At 42.3% G+C, this 16,518-nt stretch overlaps 1 protein-coding gene across 1 annotated transcript in view; it reads right to left on the reverse strand.

Moving 5' to 3' along the window:
* The window catches only part of FASN (fatty acid synthase), a 1,281,817-nt gene that overhangs the window by 39,459 nt on the left and 1,225,840 nt on the right, over positions 1-16,518 (reverse strand). The window contains exons 39-40 of the mRNA XM_044068230.1: positions 13,482-13,709; positions 12,870-13,090 (exon numbers count right to left, since the gene is read on the reverse strand). Of these exons, the coding sequence (XP_043924165.1) occupies positions 12,870-13,090; positions 13,482-13,709 (449 nt within the window). The remainder of the gene's footprint in view (positions 1-12,869; positions 13,091-13,481; positions 13,710-16,518) is intronic.

The raw sequence follows: 16,518 nt of genomic DNA on the forward strand, positions 1-16,518 counted from the left end.
CTGGACTTACCTTTGTTTATAAGTTGCACAACATAGAATGATTTCCTCACCACTGTAGACACGTGATGATCAAAGGCTAGATTACTATCAGTGTTTGTCCCCAAGTCACCAACTACTGGGTCAACTCTAAGGGGTGTGTTGTCAATATGACAGTTACCAGGGATGAATGACTTTCCAAAATATACTATTATGCATTTATTGGCATTTTGTTTTAGTTCATGGCTCTGACACCAATTGTTTTGTCTGTGTCAGCCTCTCCTGGAGAATATCTGTGTCAGTATGAGATTTAATGACTGCTCCTAATTTGCAATCATCTGCAAATTTAGTCAGAGACCACAAACATAAGCCTCGACTTCTGAGAACTAAATGCCAAAAAGGAACGGACCAAGGACTGATTCCTGAGGGACTCTACTTGTGACTGACCTCTTTGTAGAGGTGGACTCCCCAATTCTAACTTCCTGGGTCCTGTCTGAGCCAGCTGGCCATCCACCATGTGATATACAGGTCTGTACCTAACCTTGAGTTTGTCAATGCCCAAATGGGGTATTGTGTCAAATGCCTTGGCCAGGTCAAGGTAGGCAGTGTGAACGATTTTGCCCTCATCCATTGCTTTGGTGACCTTCTCAAAGAAGTCCACCAGATTGAGTAGGCATGATCTTCCCTTGACAAAACCAATATGGGTTGGGTCCAGTGTCTGGAGGTTTACTACATCTCTACTGATCATCTCCGTGAAAATTCTTTCCATAGCTTTACATACAAGACTAGTGAGACTTGTGGGTCTGTAGTTTCAAGGGTCTGTAGATGGCCCATCTTTGTGCAGACGGATGACTGTTGCTTTTCTCCATTCATGAGGCATGAAGCCTTTTGGAGGCTACAGTTAAATAGTAATTCCAGAGACCCTGATAAGTCATGTTTCATGCTATTTAGAAGGCATTTGGGATATTGTCTGGGCCCATTGATGCAGTGTTCTTGGTCTAAGACAGAGCATTAAGGACCTGTTCCCTAGTGATGGTAGGGGGAGTTGTATTTGATGAAATTTCCTGAGGAAACGTTGGGAGGGAGGGAGAGAGGAGTAAAGTTGGAGCTGAATTTATCAGCCAGGGGGTTTGCTATATCTTCTGGATCAGTATAGGTGGGGTGGCTCCATTTACAATGAGCTCTGCACAAAATTGTGTATTGCTTTGGAGGTTGCAGGCACAGCTAAAAAATGCTTTGTGGTTGTCCTTGGCCTGGGAGGCTAAACTTACCTCAAATTTAGCTTTGGCAGACTATTTGTCCTCTGAGTTTAGTTTGTTGAGAGTGTTTTTATCCTACTGGGTGCTGCACCTCCTAATTTTTGCTATGATTTTCTTCCTCCTGTTAATACATCCGAATGATTTTGCAATTCCACAAGGGTGGCTTTTCTTTTTTTTTTTTTTTTTTTTTAAGTTAGTTCTGTACTTCTTCCTAGTGGGTACAGCTGCCTCTATTGCAGCTATTAACATGCTTGTACAGGGTTTCTGAGAACAGTTCTGCATATGCAGAAGTGTTCTCATGGTTTATAGGGGCTTGAAATTTTGCCAGGTTCTCACTTAATAACAGGAGATTAGCCTTAGAATAGTTCCTGAATATTCCTGGTTTAGCTGGGGGGTCCAGGTTTTATTTTTACTTCAAAGGACATCATTTTGTGGTCTGACCTTACCAGAGAGGGCATTACAATACGGGGTGTGCAGCACTCTCCCATATTAGTGAGGACCAGATCCAGTATGGTTGTACCCCTGGTTGGTGTACTGACCATCTGGTCCAGGGAGTTTGTGTTTACAAAATCCAAGAATCTCTGCATGTATGTTTGATGTAGTATAGGATTCCCAGTTAAAAGTGGGGTAATTAAAGTCACCCATGAACATGGTATTGGGTTGGATGGTTAGCTTTTCTAATAAGTTTAAATACATGGTACAGGTTTCCTGGGTCATACAGGGGGACCTATAGCTTGCAAGGAAGTGGTATTGGACTTTACCTATGGTGATTTGAACATAGAGCAGTTCAAGTGCATTGTCCTGTTTGACCAGCCTTGAGTATATTTAGTTTTGATGTAAATAGAGACCTCCACTTTTAGTCCCTGCCTGTGAAGTAGGTAGTCTAAATGTGTGGAAGGCATTATAACCTTGCACTGTTGGTGTGCTGCCCGTGGCTTTAAACCATGTTTTAGAGACCACAGAGACATCAGCATTCTCTATGGTAAAGAGCTTCCAGGGAATGGAAGTTTCTTGTTTAGGCTCCTAGCATTGAGTAGTAATACCTTTAGATTTTCTTGGTTTTGATTCACTGTCGGAAGTACTTTCAGTTTGGCATTGCCTAAAAAAGACACTATGGGGGAAGACAATGTTTTAGTTAATATTCAAAAATCTATAGGGGACAGAGACTATCATTGGCAAAGCAGCATGGTCTGTTGACCATCTCCTTCCATGCTGACAAATATTGCACCCCCTTAGAATGACACCAGAAACTAAACCAATTATTAAAATCAGTCAACCTTTGTTCATATTGTGACATCATCCTTGGAGAAGGTAAAATGCTGCTCAATGCTAGGCTCAAAGCAGCCCGAGACACACATTCCGAGAGCTCTATGATGTCTCTCTTCATAAAGTCTAGGGAGGTATGTCTCAGGTCATTTACTCCCACATGGACTATGACTGAGTCATATTGGTAATTGTGGTCCAATGACCTGAGTGCATGCGTAATGTGGCGGATCCTAGCCCCTGATAAGCAACTGACCTTAACTTTCTCCTTACTCAGCCCGGTGAGAGGGGCATCAGTGTCTCACATGATAGAGTCTCCAGTGACTAGAATGTTGGATTGTGTGGTGACTTGCCTTATGGGCATAGAAGCTCCATGAGATGCAGCTCTTGTTTTGAAATAGTGCGTTTGGGGCTGCTGAGGATATTTCTTGTGTACTTTGTCTAGGATGTCTTTGTGGTTTAGGAAGGTTATGTGTAAGTGCCTCAGTATATGTGGTTCTATATGTCTGCTTTGAATTGTGCGTGACGGGTCCAGCATAACCTTAGACATTTAGTGTACTTTTACGCGACAGCTTTGCCTCCAGTGATGTTGTGTAAATACATTGCTCACATACCATATCAGTTTGAGAATTAACTGGTTGTCAGTAAACATGAGGCAATTACTACATTGCCTCAGGATGCCCATATCCACCAAGCTGGTAATGGAGACAGAAGGAAAGTTCATATCCATGGCAACAGACTTTTTTTTTACTGATTAGACTGCTGGAGTGAGAATATCAATCACTGTCACGAGTATCTGGTTTGCAACTATGTGGACAGTGCTTGTCACTGAAAACTAGTTGTCCTATGTGCAACTAAATATTGCAAAAATTTCAATTGTGCTTTTACAGGAAAAATGTCACTCAAGGTGTCCGAGTCTGTACAGCGCACTACCAAACATGAGGGGAAACTAATACGTAGACCTTGAAAATTTAAGGATGAAATATTTAGACATATATCCTCAAGTCAGAAACAAATCAAGCAGTACTTACCGAAAACAAATTAGCTTATCAAAAATGATGAAAAGAGTGGAGAAGCATGAAAGGCTACTGCCTGGCTACTACTAATGCTGGTCTCACCACAACTTCACTCTGTTGGGATACAATACTCCTTTGCTTCTTCTCTCACCAGAAGCAAAATGTTAGCACCAATCCCAAGAGGAGAAGCAGGCCACAGCCTGTTTGGTGATCCACAATCTTGTCCCATGTGATGCAAGTGTCTTGTAGGCTTGTAGCCTTTTTCTGGTAGATGCCTCAGATAGCAACCAGACCAATCGGGTACGTTAAGCACAGACACTCTCCAACCAGAAACAGTCAGGAATCAATGCACCCTGCTCCTACTCTCAACCAAGATCAGAATACAAGCACAGCTTCCAAGCTGTCACCTATAAAGCAGTTATCAGGCTTTCTGGTGATCAGCAGTCTCCTGGAAATAATGTCACTTACCCTTCTCTCACCAAGAGAAAACAGAAGCATTAATCCCTTGATGACTACTGAGAGGCAGAATGTGGGCTGTCCAATAACTGGCGGGCTTGCAATAGATGCTTAAAGTTAAGATGAAAGAAAATAAGATAGTCAGGCAACACCTGGTTTATCAGGAAAAGGAGACTTCTGGGGCACAGAAGTCTGACTAGCTTTAGCATGAAGAGACAGTTTCCCACCTTTCTTAACCTTGGGGGAGGGCAAGACTGCCTACGAAGAAAGACTGGCTTCGCTGAGGTAATTTCTCTGAAATTTAGGCACAGGAGAAACAAAAAACATGTTGAAGTTCCTGCAAAGCCTTTCCCTTATCCTGAAGAAACTTAAAGTAACAGTAGCTTCACCAAAGTGTTTATTGTCCATAGAAGCATCCATCAACTTAACCTCAATATCATCAGGTAAAGGTTGAAGCTGAAGCCAAGAATATCTACTCATCACAGACTCAAAGACAGCAGCCCTAGATGAAGCAGCATCTTCTGCACAAGTACACTTAATGGAATGATGAGCTGCCTGGGAAGAAGTCCCTAACAGGAAAGAAGGGTCTGGGAAATAAGAAATTACCTGACAGCCTGGGAAAGAAGAGTTAACATGCACCTGCATATATAGGACTGATAACAGAGAGCCCTAAAAGCCAAGGAAGCAGAGGCATAAACCTTCTTACCTAACCTTTCCATAGTTCTGCTATCTTTATCAGAAGGCAGCAAGTGAGATGGTCTGTCAGAAGCCAAAGACACCAAAGGGTCAGCAGAAGGGCACCCCATATAGAAATTTACAGTCTTCAGGCATCCAATAAACCTATTGGGTTTTCTAGAGGCAGGGGACTGGGAATCAGGCGACTTAGCATTAAGAAAAGCATCCAACAAAGCAGCCAAATCAAGAGGAACAGTAGAAGGTCTGGCAGAATCTATCTGCAGGGGCTCGTAACACCTCTTCTGTACCTCAGAAACCTGAGCACAATCCCAATTAAAAAAAAATCCATCATTCTGGAGATTGTGTCCCCAAAAGAAATTTCCTCAAAAGGAGTGTTAGGACTAGTAGATTCCTCTTCCTCAGACCCATTGTCTAAAATAGGGGGAATCTGAGATGAGTAAGCGAGAGGTTCCACATATGAATCCACTTCCTCCTCAGAGGAATCCTGTTCTCTGGGTCTTTTTAGGGGAGTAAATGACCAAGGGGAAGCTGGAACAAACTCCCTGAGGAGGATTCAAATCCATCAAACATTAACCCCCCCCCCCCCCCAAGTGAAATTCTGCCACTCCGCGGCTCCGTAGGAGCTGGAGAAATATACTTATTCTGCTTTTTCTTCAAGGGGATGTTCACCTTATAGAACTTAGAAGGCTCAGACCCCAGACAACATTCAATAGTAGTAGCTGGCACTGACAAAAATTTGAGGAACACCCCTAGGCCCCTTAGAAATAGTCAGCCACCGTTCCTCCTGAACATTCAAAGCAGACGTCTGCAAGGCCTTAAAGGACATGCTTAAAAGCTGGATAGACTCCAGCCTCAAACGGTTGCAGCAGAAGACTCCAACAGTGGAGCCAAGCAATCCCCCAGGCTTTCACTTGCCTTGGGAGAGACATCCAGAGGGGGCTGTACAGAAGAAGAATTCGGCCTAGACTTCTTGGCTTTCTTCACAGATGGCTTCCAAGTTCCTTCCATCACATATTTAGCTAAAAGCTTAAGACACTGATTCTCCAAATACAAGGCCAAAGACGACAAACTATGGAGGGTCTTGGGAACAAACGCCTGACAAACTGAACAGGATGTATGGTCGTAGGAAGCGCTGAGACAAAGCAAGCACTGCTCCTGATGGTCTTTATGGGGAATCTGTCTCCCACACTGGCATTTACCCTTTTTAGATGACATGAGCCACCACAAGCAAAGTACAGTTGTGTACACGTACCATAAATGTAGATGTTAAGTGTATTCACTGTTGCAGTCATCACATTTGGGTTATCCCTGCCAGGGTATCCCTCGGCCGTCCAGAATACCAGAGGCTTAGTATTTCTGCATCGGTTGCTGTCGCTTGATGTCAGGTCATCAGTAGTGTAATGGAGTCAGCTGCCTTACTTTATATCATTTTTTCTTGCTCTAACCTGTCAGGAGCCCCCAAGCAGGAGCCAGGTTCTGGTGGAGGAGCCCCACCAGTAGAACATAAATACCAATATATCCCTTGTAAGGAAAGAGAAGAAAAAAAAATGGGGAGGGAGAGAAACCAGGACTGCAACAGTGAATACACTAACATCTACATTTATGGGAAGTGTACACAACTATACTATGTTGTTCGTGTTTCACTGTTGCAGTCATTACATTTCGGTTGATTCCCAAAGCTGAGGGAATGGGTGGAGGCAGTCAAGGAAATAAGGGGCTGGTTAGGATGCCCTGCAAGACTGCAGAGGCAAACCCTGCCCTGTTTGTAGCAGAAATGGATGCAGTGTGCTATCCATTTGGAAATGGTTTAGAGATGGCTTTGCCTTCTGCCCCTGCAGCAAAGCTAACCAGCAACTGATCAGACTTTCTGAAGGATTTAGTCCTGTCTAGACAGAATCAAAGCGGTCTGTTCACATCTAGAGTGTGCAGGATCCTTTCCCCTTTGCTCTGGGGATTAGGAAAAAAGGTGGGCAAATGAATGGACTGGTTGAGAGCCACACTGGACACCACCTTGGACATGAAGGGTGGGTTAGTCCTGAGGGATATTCTGTCAGCATGGAAGATGAAGGGTTCCACAGCCATGAGTGCTTGCAACTAGGGAGACTCTTCTGGCTGAAGTGATGGCCAGAAGGAAAGCTAGCTGTCTTACAGGAGAGAAATTTTAGCTCTGCAGAAGATGCTGGTGCGAAGGAGGGGGGGGGGGCAGGGTGAGCTTTTCGAACACAAAGTTAAGGTCCCAAGCTGGGGCTGGTGCTCTTTCTGGGTGGCCTCAAGTTGCTAGCCCCTCTTAGGAACTGTTTGATCAAGGGGTGTGAGAAAAGTGGCTGCTCAGTGGGAAAATGAGCAGGGATAGCAGAGGTATGAATTTTAAAAGAGGAAAAAGATACCACAATGTAGTAGGTCAGCTAAGTAATCCAGGATGGGAGGGAGGGCCTGTGCCATATTGACTTCCCTTAGCCTGAATCCAGGTGCAGAACCTTTCTCATTTGTCAGTATAAGACTTTCTAGCGCTAGGAAGTCCGGCCTCACATACAACATCTAGAACCGGTTTACTGAGGTTGGCAGATTGATCAGGGGTTAGGGAATAAGCCAAGCTGCCAAATTGAGTGTCCAATTGGGGATGCATGAATTCCCCTTCCCTCTGGGTCAGGAGGTTTGGAATCTGAGGAAGATGCCATAGTGGCAGTGGGGACAGGCTGCACAGCAAGGGGTACCAGTGCTGGTGAGGCCAATCTGGAGCCATAAGAATCCTACTTGGTTTTTCCTCCTTTATTTTGAGCAGTACCCCGGGGATGAGAGGTAGTGGAGGAAAGGCATAGACAGACTGACCCAGGGGAAGGACAGGGCATCCACTTTCCAAGCCATGCAGTGATGCTCATTTGTGCAGAATTTGCTAAGCAGATGGTTGGTGTGGGAGGCTAAGGTCAACCTTCGGGGTGCCCCATTTCTGAGTTATTAGGGTGAAGGGTTCTTCTGTTGAGCTGCCACTCGTGTGGGTCCAGACGATTTCTGCTTAATTGGTCTGCCAGAGAGTTGAGAGAACCTGGTAGGAATTCTGTTAACAGGTGGAGTTGTATGGCAGAGGCTGTACGCCAAAAGGTCATGGCTAGCCTGCACAGAGTAGGAGCGAGTCCCTCCCTACTTGTTGATGTACCACATTACAGCGGTGTTCAGTTTTGATCAGGAAAGCCCCAGGGGAAAGAAGGGGCTTGAAAGCTATCAAGGCATGCTGGATGGCCATCTCTTTTTGGCTGATGTGCGGATGGATTTGCTGTGGGCTCCATTTGCCCTGCATGCGCCTGCCGTCCAGGTGTGCACCCCAGGCATAGTCTGATGCATCTGTGGTGAGTGTCTGGGCTGCAGGGGGTGATGAGAAGGGTAGTCCCTTGTGGGAGCACGCTGTTGCCCACCAAAGAAAATCTTTTCTGAGGCAAGGAATTTATAGGTATAAGTCTCCAGGTCTTGAGAGTGTTAACACCAAAGGCTTTTTAGGTACCATTGTATTTTCCTCATATGCAGTCTGGCATATGGAATGAGTAGTATGCAAGATTCCATGAACCCCAGAGCTTTCAGGATCTTCCCTTGTAGACAGCTGGGTTCTGATGGCTAGTTGAGAGAAGCAGGCTGTCAGGAAAATTTGCTTTTCTGGTGTAAGGAATGCCTTCTGGGATGCTGTGTCCAGGCTTGCTCCCAGGAATATAATCCTTTGGGTGGACACCCGTTTGGATTTCTTTTTGTTGATTGTGTATCCTAGGGAGGTTAGTAGGGACTTTACAAAGGCCAGGTACTTGAGCAGCTTTTCCTGTCTGTCCGCCTGAATTAGGCAGTCTACGTATGGGTAAATCTGGGTATTCCTTTGTCTGCAAAAGGCAATGACTGGAGCCAGACATTTTGTGAAAACTCTGGGAGCAGTATACAAGCCAAAGGGAAGCACAGAGAACTGAAAGTGCCAAGATCCTGCCCTGAAACCAAGATATTTCCTGCATGATTCCCTGACAGGAATGTGGAGGTAGGCCTCTTTCAGATCTAGGGTGGCTAGCCAAGCATCCTTGGAGAGCATGGGTAGCAGCTGCTGGAGAGTGAGCATTTTGAATTTTTGGACCAGGAAGGTGTTTAGAATAGACATATCGAGGATGGGGTGGGTGGTCAGGAGCCCTCCTTATGAGGTACCAGAAAGTCTGGAGTAGAAACCTTGGCTTCTCTGCTCTGCAGGAACATGCTCTACTGCCCTCAGAGAGCAGGGAAAGGATGTGCTTTTAAGCTTCTTCCCACTGGTTTGGAGGTAGATCTGGGAACCCTTTTGGGGTAGGAGGGTGTGGAAAGAAAATCTGTATCCCTGGGACACTATGTTGAGAACCCAGCGGTCATTGGTAATGGTGGTCCAGGTGCTTGCGTGAAAGGAGAGTTTTCCGCCTAGGGGTAAAAGAAGGTAGGCAAGAGGGAGGGGGTGGTGGAGTTGAGTCATTGTGAGTTCTTACCATAAGGGGGTGGCTTAGAACTCCCTGGTTTTGAAGTGGAGGTAGTCCACTGCTTAGATCTCTGCATTCCCTGTGGCTGCTGTCTGGGGGGGGGGGTTGGTTCCCTGGGTTCTGGGCTGGACTGGCTTAGTGAGAGCAGGAATGGACCACTGCTTGGTGGGACAATGCCTGCTGAACCTGGGTGGCTGGACCTGTATGAAATACAGTCTGCATAGATTTTGCTTTTTCTTCCATCTTTTTTAAGACCTCTTCTAGCTTAGTGCCAAATAAGTTATTTGTGCAAGGGGGCATCCAACAATTTAGACTTGACACGGTCTGGCAAGGGCTGTTCCTTAAGCCATGCATGCCTTCTAATGAGTGATCTGGTGACTGCTGCCCTGCAAGAAGCTTCTAGGGCATCAAAACTACAGTGCAAGGTGTGTTTAGTTACAGAATGCATTAACTCTTGTAACTCTAGATTCTGCACAAGCAGGAAAGGAAACCATTTTTTTTGTTTGAGGAGTTCCAGGACATGTTGCTGAAATTTTAGCATATGGAATTGAATTTAGTGCCCCGATAGCAAGAAAAGCTGAGGTGTGTACTTTTTTACCCCATCTTTCTTGTGCTCGGGAATCCCTATCTGAGGGGGTGGGATTCTTAGCAGAGGTTGCTTTAATCCCTTTAGGCCCTTGAGAAATTACCTCAGGGTCAGCAGTAGGATTTTTTAAAATGAAATTTGAGAGAGTCAGGAACTCTATAGTCTGGTGTTCGGAGTGCAGGAGGGAGGGTGTCAGGAGTCTAGCTGGATTCCAGGAAAACATCCTCCACAACATCCAGGACTGGGGGGATGGCCAAGGGTCTGTGCTGTGGAAGATCTAAGAATTCCTAGTGTCTCTTTTTAGACTGAGGGTAGTCCCGATTCTCCCATTGGAAATGCTCCCTTAAGGTTTGAAGGGTTTCCCCAAAGGAAAAATCCTCTGAGGGAGAGGCTAAAGGGATGGAATCTGCTGCATCAGAATCCTCATAAGTAAAAAGGGGTTGCATGTCTTCATATTCAGATCCATCAGAGTCATCTGACTCTTGTTCAGAGAAAACTACAGGGGACAGGATCTCTTTTCCTTTGGGAGGGGGAAGGTTGGCTTCCCCTGATCACATAAGGTCTTCCGCCATTTTAAGCATTTGAGACTGAGGCAAGGAAATAGGTGCCTGAGACTGGGTCGGTTTCTTGGGTGTGGTTCATACCCTGGGGCTAAGAAACTGTCATTTTCAAAAGAATGGTAGTCACGAAAGACTACGTCGGTTTGTGTTGAGAATTGGTAGTGCGAAGGACCTCCTTGGAAGCCGGCGCCTGCGGACCCATCCAAGGTAGAGACCACCGCATGATCCTTAGTCGAAGGGTTTTGTGGCATACTGGACTCCGAAAGGGTCTCGGTAGCGGCATGCGAATCCACAGAAGCGGGCATCAGAGGTTGGTTGCAAAAGCGCCTCACTGAGGACCGGAGAATTGACGACTAGCTGAATGGAAGCGTCATTGGTAGTTTGGACCTGTGCGGTCTATCTTTACGTTTTTTCGGAAGATCTGCTATCGGATGGCTTACCGAAACCATATCGGAGTTCAAGGACTGTAAGCAAAAATATCTAGTTACAGTAAGGGCCAGACAATGGATAGTTCTGGAGTTGAACAAAGCACAAAAGCGACAGTGGGGGACGTCGTGGTCTGGGCCTAAACAAGTGATGCAGTAAGAATGAAAGTCTCTGTGTGCTATTGCTTTCCACAGGCAAGACAATTGTTAACTTTTTCTGACATCGGTTAGTGCAAGAAAAAAGGATCCCCAATGGGGTACTTAGCTTTAGAAGACTACAGCTTCAAATCAGTAGTTGAAACTCAGGTAGCAGCCGACCGGCACTCGTGCAAACTGCTTCTGCTTCGGGCTCCACAGCAAGAAAGACTGGTGTAATGGCGTTGGCTGCCTTACTTTATACTACTGATGACCTGACGTCAGTCCTCAAGCGACAGCAACCAACGCAGAAATACTAAGCCTCTGGTATTCAGGCTGGCCGAGGGCTACCCTGGCAGGAATAACCCAAATGTGATGACTGCAACAGTGAAACACGAAAAACATCAACTAAAAGAAAAGATACAAAAACCCCACAGGGCACTTATCTGAAACAGTCAGGTGAACCAGCAATGGAATGAGCATTCAGGCCAACAATCAAGAGGTGGTGTTTTGACTGGCGGCAAAGAAGTTCTGAGGATGGTATGTCTGGACGTCACCTTTATGCCCTACGTTATGCGAGGAACATGTGTGGCATACAGTATACCTTAAAGCAACTTAAAAGCTTTGGTATGCTGACTGGACGTCTGACCACCCTTGGCAAGGGCTCCCTATTGTAGTGAATACTGCAACAGTAAAATGGAAGGACATCTGCTGTTATAAAAGGTACAATTAGTATGGCATATACAATATTACATAACTATAAAAATCAATTAGAAAGAGACTGGAATATATTGGGAAAAGAATATGGAAAGATAATTTACAAAGGCACAATGGGAAGACATCTGTAAGCCTCCCAACTATGATGTAAATTCCAGAAGGATTTTTGCATAGAAGTGTCTGCATAGGTATTTTAATACCTTAAGCAGACTTCACAAGATTATTCCTCTGATAGATGGTAAATACTAGAGGTGTGAAGGGGAAGAGAGGAAAGTGGGAACATTTTTTTGGAAACATGAGTGTAAATTTGATAAGTGTAGCACTTTCTGTGCGAAATGTTGGGGGAACAAATGGTTGTAACTAAGGACATGATTCTTTTAAGCTGCAATACAGGATCTAAACTGCCTTAAGACCTTACTATGTTTAATGCTACAGTTGCCAAAAAAGTATTTACTAGAAAATGGAAATCAAAATCTAAACCAACTAACTACAGTACTGAATACTGTAAAAAAATCAATGAACTGGAGGATGATTTTAGAAAAGGATCAAATTTTAGAGAGATAAATCAAATTTGTGGGAACAATACACGCATGCAGAATAATGTTCCGGAGATGGAGTGAGCTTTAAGGAAAAGCAGGAACTGAGCAACGTCATGTTGCAGTGAATGAAAATCGTTAAGAAAATGTGCACTGCATGACAAAAATGGAAAATGTTGCAACTGTTTGTGTTCTATTAATGCATGCATACTCAGGTTACTATTTCAACTGTGAAAAATTAATAAAGCTGTTTTTAAAAAAAGATGTAGTTAATTTTGGCTGTAGTGTGTGAGCCCCATAATACAGACTGTAATGTGTGACATCTGTTTAATGTCTTACATCCAATGCTAGCCATAACATGTAAAATCTCACGGTTACATCGAAAATGGGCAGCAGTAAGCAAACCCTCTGACATGCATTCTCAAACTTTACATTTGTTAACTGGGCAAGTCCAGACGACAAGTGATCATCCAGGAAAAATGTCTGGTCATCAGACTTGCTCAGTCACAGAGCAGTCAAATGCAGGCTGAGGCAAACAAATCAGGTTTGCTGCAGGTTTTAAGTCTAACTTCTGCAACAAAGTGCTAGACAATGGACAATGTCACTTGTTACACGTGGGCACTCTTTTCGTTCATCTGTTTACCGTTTAGAAGAATTTGCACCTCCAAACAACTGCTGGTGTTGAGCTAGAAAATATCTCAAAGTATTAGACAGTAGCACAATGGAATATTGCGAAATCAATAAACATTTGAAAATTATGACTGTTGCTTATTACCTGTGTATATGCAGCCACAAAGGAATGTGAGCCATCAAAGAGGAAGAGGCTTTCCACCACTGATGAGCTATCCTGACAGGCTTGCAGCTGGGAACACATCTCGAAAGCTACACAAGCACCAAAGGAGTACCCTGCAATACGGTAAGGACCTTCAGGTTGCACCTGTTTCATGCAAGAGATATAGTAGGAGGCCACAGACGGAATACTATCCAGAGGAACAGCTGCAGGGAAAAATAAAAATCATCATCATCCACAATCAGCAGCAGTTCACAGTGGGATAGGGATATGGAGCAACAAGATTATGAGTATTCCTCTTCTCTCTAGTAACAGTAACCATTAGCTTTGTGTCGGAAATCACTTCCCATTTCAGCAGAAATCGGCAAACCAGCACACCAAAAGGTAAACTAGACAGACATCAGTAATTCCCTCATTCCAGTCCCAAACAAAACAGCAAGAGTTCATCTTGTGTGGAACCAATGGTAAGCATTAAAAAAAAATTATAACATGGTACATCTGCGAACAGGCATTACTGATGGTGGCTCAGATGATTCTCTATCAAACTATAACCCCAACACCACTTAGAAAACTAAAGTGCTGCAAAATGCTGCTTACCTCTGGTGCACTGTAGACCATAACATGGCAAGCTTAACTTTGAGGTCAGGCTGTGGAATGCTACGATAGAACCTTCTATAGGGTGTACCAGAAACAAAGGCCTCTCACTGCCATCCATGTTATTCAGCTTGGTGATAACTGGAGCCTCAGGGTTGACTAGCAGCTTACTTAACTCCTCCTGCGATAGTTTCATAACACCAGCTTTCCTAAGCGGTGATGGTGCAGTACCTATAAATTAACAAAAAATGACATTAGCTGACTTGAAGACTGGATTATTTTCAAAATTTCAAACAAATCACCACAGTACCACCACGGCTCAGGAACTCAATTTCAAGTTGCAATTCCTTTATTGAAATAAAGCAGTCAAGATAGTAAGCGCTTTCGGGTTATATCAAAACCCTTCATCAGACATATAGCAAATATCATTATCTAGGCATTTAAATACCAAAAAAGGCACCAAAAATAAACATACTGAAAATTTATTTTTATGTCAGTTTTGGCCACTAGATGGTGATAAATACATACATATATCGCATCTAAGAGCCTTTCTTAGATATAACGAATATAAAAATTAATAAAAAACATAAAGAGCATTATAAAGATATTTAAAAGCCAGTCTGACTTATACAGATCTAAATATATAAAAATGTATATAATTAATATACATTTAAAAATTTTTATTTTACCGTAAAATAAATAAATATACAATGCTGTTAATTTAAAATTATTAATGTACCTTCCTGTTCATGTATACCTACTTCAACCTACACCTAAAATCACTTATAAACATTCAGGATATATATCAAATTCCTCCGCAAGAACAAAATATAAAAACATATATATATATCTGTATACAATATGCACATAGAAAACTTCTACATATATATAAAATATATGTATATATGAAGTGTCTATATGAAAATATTTCTAAAAGGCATAGCTATAAAGAAATGTCGATATCCCTAAATACAATCTATCATTTCCTTCTTAATGTTTCAATGGTCTATCCCTGAGGAATGGTTTGATCGAAATCTTATCATTCAAGCCATTTCCTCTGTCTGATTGCATTCTTATTATCCATTTTATTTCTTGCTTTTCTGTGTGGTTCTTTATATTTCCTACCCTCTTATTTCTTTCAATCAACTCTATCACCACGAATCTAAACTTCTGGCTTAAGTCATGATTTAATACATGTTTAGCTAATGCGTTGGTCTCATCTTCACGATTTATAGCATAAACATGCTCTCTCACTCGCTCTCTCAATGTCCTATTTGTTTTTCCTATGTAGAAGTTGATACATTCCATGCAGCTAGCCAAATAAACAAGGTCTCTAGACTTACAGTCAGCATAATGTCTAAATGTGTAGGTCCTTTTGCTGTCAAGATGGATAAAAATAAAAGAACACAGCATATACGAACATTGATTACAATTTCTGCATGGGTAAGTACCTTGCCTATTCGACATTACCTTATTACCTTTGTTTCTTTCATAGCAAAGCAGTCTTTTCAATGATTTGCTAATGCGATAACTATATTTGGGTTTAGGACCAACCAAAGTTCAAATTTAATCGTTTGTGGTTAAAATGGCCCAGTTATTGTTGATTATCTTACATATATTCCTATTATTTGAATGTTATATTCAGCCTAATGTGTGCATTGGTTAAATAAGTATGCCTCATCATTTGTGTTGATTCAATTTCATTAACATTCTTTTTCCTAAAGTAAGGTCTCCCCTTCCTTTCCCTATTACCACTGGATCGTTTATAACATCACTTTCTTTCCTGGGGTATCCCCTAGCAATAAATACATCCCTCAGAATGTCCAAAGTTGACTCACATTTGATATCATCACTAGTTAATTTAGATATTCTCCGTCCTTGGTTAATAACCATATTCTGATATATATATATATATATATATAAATATAAACATACATGTATGTCTAGGAAGCATGCTCGTACAATGAAGTAGACTTTTTCCTGCAACTCTTTCTATACAGGGAAGTTGTAAAACTATTATCTTTTCTAGTGATCAACACATCTAGAAACTCAACAGCTGTTCTAGACCATTTGCCCTCAAATTTCAAAAAAGTGGTGGTCTGGTTAAGATACTCAATGAATAAACATGAATTCAAAGAAAGTTTCAAGAAAATCTTTAGTATCTAATTATAGTATGTCTCATTTGAACCATCTCTAAGTTGTTTTTCAACATAACTGGAGAGTGGTTCTGTCAACCACCCTCTACTTGAGACAAGTGGTCTCATTTTTGGGCTCTGGTAGTCTTTATGGACTTTCGGAAGCCCTCTGAATGTTGGAACAGTTGGTAATTCGACCAAAAAATACTTATATAAATCAGAGTCAATGATGTCACACATTAATAAATCATATAAATTGCTATGCATGTTATTAATAATCTTGTTTAGCTGTATAGAATTTTATTAATCAATATGTTTCATTCTCATCAAGCATTGTTTGCATCACTTCTTCATAATATTGTTTATCTAAAACAGCAGCAGCCCCACCCTTATCTGCAGGCCTAATTACAATTTCATTATTGCTGCACAGAATATGTGCTTCGCGTTCATCTTCATTCAAATTATAATTGCATTTAAACCTTCATTCAATGGACATATGTATAAAATCCCTTTCACATTTTTGTTCAAATGCTTCTAAAAGTGGATGTATACAAGGTACCAAAAGCACTAGGTTTCCAAAACAAAACATGTTCAATAACTTGGTTAATTTTGTATAACATTGTTAGTGCTATATTCCTGACAAAAATCTTATCAAGAATGAAGTCAGTAAAATCCATTCTTCTAGCAGGTATAAAGGAAAGCCCTTTATTTAAAAGTGATTTTTCAAACATTCCCAATTCATACTGGGATAAATTTATTACTAGTTCAAACTCACTTGTCTCTGCATCTTGTTCTGGGATGTTCTAAAATCCCCCGATGTTTTCAGTTTCCTGTTGGTCTTGTTAGGAGTCCATTTCTTCTGTTGTTATCCCGTTAAAAGGTTTTTTTTCATCTCCCTTTTTTTA

This window comes from Protopterus annectens, chromosome 4.part0, assembly GCF_019279795.1.
Source record: "Protopterus annectens isolate FY-2018-M chromosome 4.part0, PAN1.0, whole genome shotgun sequence".
Taxonomy (NCBI): Eukaryota; Metazoa; Chordata; order Ceratodontiformes; family Protopteridae; genus Protopterus; species Protopterus annectens.